The sequence below is a fragment of the Myiozetetes cayanensis genome, unplaced genomic scaffold (assembly GCF_022539395.1).
Source record: "Myiozetetes cayanensis isolate MyiCay16 unplaced genomic scaffold, myiCay2020 scf3, whole genome shotgun sequence".
Taxonomy (NCBI): Eukaryota; Metazoa; Chordata; class Aves; order Passeriformes; family Tyrannidae; genus Myiozetetes; species Myiozetetes cayanensis.
Genome location: NW_026087521.1, coordinates 211,050 through 218,941, shown reverse-complemented (window position 1 = coordinate 218,941; position 7,892 = coordinate 211,050). Strand labels below are relative to the sequence as shown.

The 7,892-nt window shown below is 60.0% G+C and overlaps 2 protein-coding genes across 2 annotated transcripts; one reads left to right on the top strand and one right to left on the bottom strand.

The window, feature by feature from the left end:
- Nucleotides 1-1,233: 1,233 nt before the first annotated feature.
- On the bottom strand, nucleotides 1,234-5,437 carry LOC126645257 (uncharacterized). The gene is made up of 2 exons (XM_050325460.1): nucleotides 4,256-5,437; nucleotides 1,234-3,419 (listed from the first exon to the last, which is right to left on the bottom strand). Exon 1 carries the CDS (start codon nucleotides 5,360-5,362, stop codon nucleotides 4,391-4,393), a length of 972 nt encoding a protein of 323 aa, XP_050181417.1. The 5' UTR covers nucleotides 5,363-5,437; the 3' UTR covers nucleotides 1,234-3,419; nucleotides 4,256-4,390.
- Nucleotides 5,438-5,667: 230 nt separating this feature from the next.
- LOC126645258 (uncharacterized) lies at nucleotides 5,668-7,860 on the top strand. The gene is made up of 6 exons (XM_050325461.1): nucleotides 5,668-5,869; nucleotides 6,076-6,201; nucleotides 6,380-6,409; nucleotides 6,666-6,726; nucleotides 6,878-7,188; nucleotides 7,675-7,860. The coding sequence occupies exons 1-5, from the start codon at nucleotides 5,668-5,670 to the stop codon at nucleotides 6,954-6,956; spliced, it is 498 nt and encodes a 165-aa protein (XP_050181418.1). The 3' UTR covers nucleotides 6,957-7,188; nucleotides 7,675-7,860.
- Nucleotides 7,861-7,892: the final 32 nt, after the last annotated feature.

Here is a 7,892-nt window from a genome sequence, read left to right as displayed (position 1 = left end):
CCCTTCCCGAGATATTTAATCCCTTCCCGAGATATTTTGCATCCCGGCAGTGCCGCGACCCTCCTGGCATTGCCCTTCCCGACTGAGCTCTGCACATCAGCCAGGAATTCCTTTCTCCCGGGATATCCCATCCCACCCATCTCATCGTCCCCCCATGTTCCATCCCTTCCCGGCCATTCCATCCCTCCTCTGGTACAGAATTCCACGCATTTCCCCCCCAGTCTTTGTATTCCCTGGCTATTCCATCCCTCCAGCTGTTGCATCCCCCCTCGATATTCCAGCCACCCCAGCCCCGGTGTTTCACCCCCCAGGTATCCCGCCCTCCCAGGTATCTCATCATTCCCTGTTTTTTCCATTCCTTCCCGAGCATTCCATTCCCTCTTCCGGGACCAAATCCCACACAGTTCCCCCGTGGGCTTCGTATTCCCTGGTTATCGCATCCCTCCAGCTTTTTCATCCCGGTGTTTCCTCCCCTCAGGTATCCCATTCCCCCAGATACCTCATCATCCCCCCGGGCATTGAATCCCCCTCATCTCTCGGTGTTCCATCCCCTCCCGGCCGTTCCATCCCTCTTCGGGGACCAAATTCCACACATTTCCCCTCCCAGCTTTTGGATTCTCTGGCTATTGAATCCCGGTATTTCATCCCTCACGGATATCGCACCCTCGGGATCCCGAATATCCCCACGTGTCCTGAATATTCCCCCGAGTCCCGAATCCCCCCGCGGGTCCCGAATATCCCCCCGGGTGCCGGTTTCCCGCTGTCCCGTGGAGCGCATCCCGTCCCTGCCCGTGTCCCCATCCCTGCAGGGCGGCGCGTCCCTCGGGGTGGCCCCGGCTCGAAAGCGAAAGCGAAATCGAGATCGTTTCGTGGCCCGGCGGGCCAGCCCGGGCCGCTCCACGGGGCCCCCTCGCAGCCGCAGCCCCTCCAGGCCGCGGAGCCGCCCCCGGGGCCGCTCGATGGCGCGGCCGCTGCTGCCGCTGCTCTGCGGGACCTTCTCTCTGCTGCTGCTCCGCGGGGCCGCCGACACCGGTAAGAGCGGCTGCCACGGCTGCCCGGAGCGCCCGCGGCGGCTCCCAGCCCTGCCCGGGCTGCCCGAGCCTTCCCCGGGCTGCTCAGTCCTTCCCTGGGTGCCCAATCCTTCCCCGGTGCCCAATCCTTCCCTGGGTGCCCACTCCTTCCCTGGGTGCCCAATCCTTCCCGGGTGCCCAATCCTTCCCCGGGTGCCCACTCCTTCCCCGGGTGCCCAATCCTTCCCCGGGTGCTCACTCCTTCCCCGGGTGTCCACTCCTTCCCGGGGTGCCCAATCCTTTCCTGGGATGCCCAGGCTACTGCCGGCTCTGCTCCTCATCCTGGGGTATCCACACTACTCCCTGGGGTGCCCACGCTATTCTGGGGGGTGCCCACACTACCCCTGGGGTGCCCATTCTGTCCCTGGGGTGCCCACTCCTTTTCCTGGGATGCCCACAGTGCTCCCTGGAATGCCTGCCCCGCTCCGTGAGGAGCCTACTCTGCTTCCTGGGGTACCCACGCCATTCCCTGGGCTCCCTGAGCCCCCACTTGGGGTGCCAACACTGTTCCTGAGGGTGCCCAGGCCATCCCTGGGGTGCCCACACCATCCCTGGGGTGCCCACTCTGCTTCCTGGGATGCCCAGGCCACTTCCCAGGGTTCCTGCTCTGCTCCCTGGGGAAGCTAGCTCTGCTTCCCAGGGTGCCCAGGCCACTCTCTGGGCTACTCCAGCTCCCACTGTGAGTGCCCATCCTCCCTCCCAGGGTGCCCATCCTCCCTCCCAGGGTGCCCACGCCATCCCTGGGGTGCCCACTCCGCTTCCTTGGGTTCCCAGGCTGCTCCCTGGACAGCCCAGCTCCCCTGGGGGTGTCCCTGCCCCTCCGTGGGACAGCCCAGCTCCCCTGGGGGTGTCCCTGCCCCTCCCTGGGGTGCCCACCCTGTTCCCCGGAGGCCCAAAGGGCTCCCTGGGTGCCGCAGTTGCAGCTCGGGGTGCCCCCCCCGTGTTCCCCTGGCAGCTCTCGGTGCCCTCCCTGCTGCATTCCCGACCCTCCTCTCTCCATGTCCAGGGAAGCTGGGGGGGTGTAGGCGGTGGATCCGTGGGAGCTGTATCCCATTAGAGCTGTATCCCTGTGGGAGCTGTATCCCATTGGAGCTGTATCCCATTGGAGCTGTATCCCATGGGAGCTGTATCCTATGGGAGCTGTATCCTGTAGGAGCTGTATCCCGTGGGAGCTGTATCCCAGTGGGAGCTGTATCCCATTGGAGCTGTATCCCATGGGAGCTGTATCCTATGGGAGCTGTATTCCTGTGGGATTTCACCCCGGGTGGGCTCTGTGGGTTTCCCGTGGGATGTGCCCTGTCCGTGGCTGCTGGACTGGGAGTGTCCCATCACCTCTGGCCTCTCCCAGAGCACCAAATGATGGGATCCCTGGAGCACTGAGCTGGAAAGGACTTTTAAGGCCGTGGAGTCCAATGGTTAACCCGGCACTGCTCCCTCAGGAGTTCTCCAGCCCCTTCCCTGCACGCAGCAGCTGTGGGAAAAGTCCCATCCTTGAGCAGCGATTCCAAGAACCCCCAGCAGCCTCCGGCAGCCCCAGGACCGTCAGGAAACATTTAAGAGATGGAAAATGCAGGGAGTGGGAAGGATTTGTGTGGAAATCCAGCTGGAAGGGAGCACAGAGCCTCGGGACAGTTCAGGGCTGCCTCCTCTGCAGGCTCCCATCTGCTGCCAAAGCCCTGGAAAATGAATTTATCCCTATCAATAACGAGGTGACGGGAGCGGCGAGGGCTGAGGAACATCCAAAAATAAGTGGGAAGAGCTGCCAGTGCTGGGAACAGCCACTAAAAATATCCTTCCCTGGGGCCAATGCCCCCTGAGCACCAATCCCGGCCCTTGGGACAACATTCCTGGCAGTGCTGGTGCACTGAGGACCCGCTTGGGGCAGAAGACGTGGTTTTAGGGGGAGCTGGAGAACAGGAATTTGGTGTTTATGGCTTCCAGTTGAGGTGCTGGATAATTTGGGATGTGCTGCTGCATCCCACAGTCCCGTCCTCTCCTGCTTTCCAAAAATATTTATAAAAACACTGTAACCATTTTTCTGTTGAAACACGGTACAGTTTGGTTTCTCTCCATGATTGTGGCGTTTCTCATGAACTCTCCAGTGCTGGGGCCAGACCTCCGAAATTCCTCTTTTCCCAGCCTTTTTTTTGGTGACGGCTTTCCAAGGGGCTCAGTCAGGTTTTCCCAGCGTGGATTCCCCGGGACATCCCCACGGACGTGGAACGACATCCCAGGGCAGCACCTCCACGTCCGGGCCCTCCTGGCCTTGTTCCCAGTGCTTTGCTTCCCAACATCCTGGAATTCCAGCGGCCAGAATCAGCTCCTCCTCAGCGGCAGCGTTTGGGATCTCTGGCAGAAAAGGACAAAACAAGGGCCAAACAAAAATAACTTCGTCCCTGCAAACACAAACCCCGGGAATGCCGAGTGCTTCCAGCCCGGACATTTAATCCCAGTAGGATGCAGGGAATTCCGATGGAAACGAGGCAGCTGCAGGTGCTTTCCCGGCAAGGCTGGCACCGAGCACCGCTCATTTGGGATGCTGGCCAAGGAACGGGACGAATCCTCGGCCACCTGGGCTGCCACATCCAGGGGAAATCCTAACTCCCTGCCAAGAGATCAAAGCCCAAACCCGGACCACGCAACCCCAAGGGCAGAAACGGAATTGCCCAAATATTTCCTGTCCTTTTCCCCCCTGGCATTTTGTCTCACCTGATGATCCATGGCACGGGACACCGGATTGGGATCCCTGCTTCCCATCACTGCCCTGCACTGCTCCTTCTCATCTGTGCATCATAGCCTGGCCAGCCATGGCTCCATCCCAGCCAGCCATCTCTCCATCCCAGCCATCCTCACTCCATCCCAGCCATCCTCACTCCATCCCAGCCAGCCATCTCTCCATCCCAGCCATCCTCACTCCATCCCAGTCATCCATTTCTCCATCCCAGCCATCCTCACTCCATCCCAGCCATCCATCTCTCCATCCCAGCCAGCCATCTCTCCATCCCAGCCAGCCATCACTCCATCCCAGCCATCCCTCACTCCATCCCAGCCGTCACTTACCCTATCCCAAGCATCCATCACATCCTGCCCATCCATTTCCCCATCCCAGCTGTGCCCACTCCCTCCCGGCCCTATTTTGTGTTATCCCCCCTGTATCCCTCCCCATCCCAGCACTGGATCATCACCTCTCCCATCGGGATACAGGCGCCTCCAGCAGCCAGGGATGAGCCATTCCCAAGGGAGCTCCAGCAGGGAATGTGCTGGCACAACCTTGGAGCAACTGGGAAACTTCCTCCCAGCAGCCTGCTGGGAAATCAGCCTCAGGCAAAGCCATAACCCCCAATCCCGGGATGCTGGATTCCAGCTGAAGCCTCTAGAGTGGGGGAAAACCCCTGGGAACAGGCTGGAGGACTCGTGTAGTGTCTGGAATTTTTCATGTCCAGCTGGAAAACGAAGGCAGGAAGCAGGGGTGGTGAAATGCAGCAGCTCGGGGCCGGATGGAGCCGGGGCCGCTGTCCTGGAATGGTCTGAAACGGGGATGGAATTCCACAAAGTCTTTGGTGGATGGAGGAGCTGCTCCAAGTGACCACAAAGATTCCAAAAGCTGAGTTTTCCCTTTCCCATTCCCTGGAGGAGCTGCTCCAGGTGACCGCAGAAATGCTGGAAACAGTTTTCCCTTTCCCATTCCCTGGAGGAGCTGCTCCAGGTGACCACAAGGATGCCAGGGACAGTTTTCCCTTTCTAATTCCTGCGTCCAGGCACAGCCATCCCGGATTATTTCCGGAGGCTGGATGAGGCTCTCCCAGCCCTGGGGGTAGCATCCAATCTCTGTATCCACCCCCTAGCCAGGATTTCATGGAATCGCGGCGCGGTTTGGGTTGGGAGGGACCACAGAGCCCGCCCAGCTCCAGGCACGGGCACGGACGTTCCGCTCTCCCGGGTCGCTCCCGCCCGGGCTCGGCCGCTCCCAGGGACGTTCCCGGCGGTTTCCCGGTGTCCCGGCTGCGATTCCAGGCGTTTTCCATCCCTCTCCAGCGCGATGCAGCCGCCCCAAGGCCGTGGCCAACGCGCACATCGAGGCTGGGAACAGCACGGGGCTGCACTCGCTCCTGCGCTACTCCTGCGACCCGGGCTACAAGAGGAAAGCCGGCACTTCCAACCTCATCCAGTGCATCCTGCGGGACGGCTCCGCCCGGCCCGCGTGGACACACCCCACGCTCCAGTGCATCCGTGAGCTCCGCGGGATCGGGCAGAGGGAGCGGGGAGAGCAGGGGGCATTCCCTGATCAGCATTTCGGGAGGAGGGTGAACCCCTGGAATAACGCACGGGGGCGGGAAAAGGAATTCCAAGCGTAGGGCTGGGAGGATTTGGCTCAGGGTTTGAAGGATTCCCGAAGCAGGGGGGGAAGAAACCGATGGAAAAAAGATCCATCAGGGGAAAAAAAATGATGAAAGGACTTAAAATGGGGGTTAATGAATTAGAGTGAATCAGAGTGAGGATTAATGACTGACAGAGGGTGGAATGTTAATTAATGAACTGATGGCGATCGACACTAATTCCTCCATTTGCTAAAGAGGGTTAAAAGTTTGGATAAGCGATGGATAATTTTGTGGAGCGATCCCCGCTCCCTCGCATCGACGGCTGCCCCTTTTCCATCCCAACAAGCCGGGGCTGGAGGGTTCATTCCCTGGTTTTTGTCTCCCCGTGGTGTTTCCCCGCAGGAGATCCGGCTCCTCCTCCACGGACCCCCCCGCCCCCCACCCCGAGGGAGCCGCGCTGGGACAGCACCACCCCGAGGGGTGAGGAACGGGGAGTCACAAATTCTGGGATCTGGGGGGGGGGCACAGACCCCCAGATCTGTGGGGTGGAAAGCAAAATATTCCGAGGGAATCAGTGAAATCCCATGGTGTTTGGGGGGGTGCTGGATTTGGGGTGTCTGCGTTGGCACTGCATTTTGGGAACTGGAAAGGGAATTGGAATGGAATTTGACACCCTCTCCCTGCAGGAACCGGCCCCACTTCCAGCCCTTCTCCGGCGGGAGAGCCCGGAGCTGACGGGACAGCACCGGAGACATCCACGCTGGGAGAGGGGACAGCCCCCCTGCCCAGCGCCCCCACGGACCATGCCACAGGTTGGGAGATTCCCGTGGGAATACAACCCGCCCCCGGGCTGATTTCATCCAGGAAAAGATCCTCTTCCTTTCCCAGGGAATTTCTTCCCTTCTCCCCCAACTCCTTAGTGATGCTCTTCCCACTATCCCAGCTTTTCCAGCTAAAAAAAACCATCTCCCTTTCTCCCTTCTTTTCCAGCTTCCACGCAGACCTTGGCCTACTCCATTGGTAAGACCAGCTTATTTTGGGAAGCAGGGGCTTCTTTTCCATAGTTTTTAAGCTTCAAAGCCCTCGGGGCTGTGGGAGCTTTATTCCAATGGGAATGTCACCCAGGTGGGAAGGAGCTTCTCCTGGAAAAGGAGAATTCCCAGTTTTATCCCTGCCAGGGTGGGGAAGGCACCTTGGGATTGTGTCCAAGGTTTTTCTGGCTCTCTTTGGAGCTGTTTGGAGCTGGGCTGTGCCCTCATCCCTGCCTTTTCCACAGGGTTCCCAGCGCTCCTGCTCACCGGGATCGTGGCCTGCTGCTGCTGGAGGAGGAGGAAAATGTAAGCATTCCCAACCCCAGCATTCCCAACCCCAGCGGGTTTTCCCACCCTGTTTCCCCTGGGCTCTGCGCTTCCCAGAAAGCCGAGGGAAGGTCCTGGAATGCCAGGGAAGGTCCTGGAATGCCGGGGCCGCTCCTCTCACCCCGCACAGGCGCCCAGGCCGGGGCTACGACGTCACCCCCAGGGACATTCCCATGGTGGCTCCCCCCGGGATCGATCCCACGGGATGAGTGCCCAAAGCCGGGAAAACCTTGGCATGGCCGAGCCCCAGGGACGCTCCAGGATGGCGGGGAAGGGCGGAGGATTCCCTGAGCGCTGCCATGGGCTCCGCGTGGAGCAGCCTCATCCCGAGGGACGTGGGGCTGCTCATCCCAGCCTGAAGCGTGGAATCATGAATCCCATGGAATCCTGAATCCTATGGAATCCTGATTGCCATGGATCACACGGCTCCAGGTCCCACAGGTGAGGGCATTCCCGGGATCAGGGGTCTGGAGGAATTGGCCCTGGGGGTGCTGGGGGGGGGCAGGGAGAGGGATGGGGGGGGTCGGTGGCCCAGGGGAGGGCGAGGGATGCCGGGATTGGGGTGTTTGAGATGCTGGTATTTGGGTGTTTGGGATTTGGGTGTTTGGGGAGATGGATTTGGGGGTTTGGGATAATGGGGTTTGGGATGCTGGATTTGGGTGTTTGGGATGCTGGATTTGGGTGTTTGGGGTGCGGGGATTTGGGATGCTGGATTTGGGATGGATTTGGGATGCAGCTGAGCTCCCCTGCTCCAAGCAGTGCCCATTCCCTGTCCAGCAGCACATCCAGAGTTGCCCAACGGGACCCCAACCCCATTCCTGGAGCGGCTCTGCCCCCAAATTCCCCCAGATCCCAGGAATCAGGTGGAGAGGGAACCCATCCAGAGGTCCTTCCACTCATCCTCACCCCTTTCCTGCTCTTTTCCAGCCGAGGGTTCCACCCTCGGACACAGTTCCGGGATCCTTTGGAAGCACTTCCAGCACCGATCCAGGCTCCAGATTCCTTATCCCCCCCTGGCTCTGGCTGCTCCCACGGATCCCAACCTGGAGCAAATTCACTACAGGCCCTTCTCAAAGGCCAAGCTTAGGGAATATTCCAAGAAGAATATTTCCAGGACATGGTTTAAGGGAATATTTCCCTTGGAG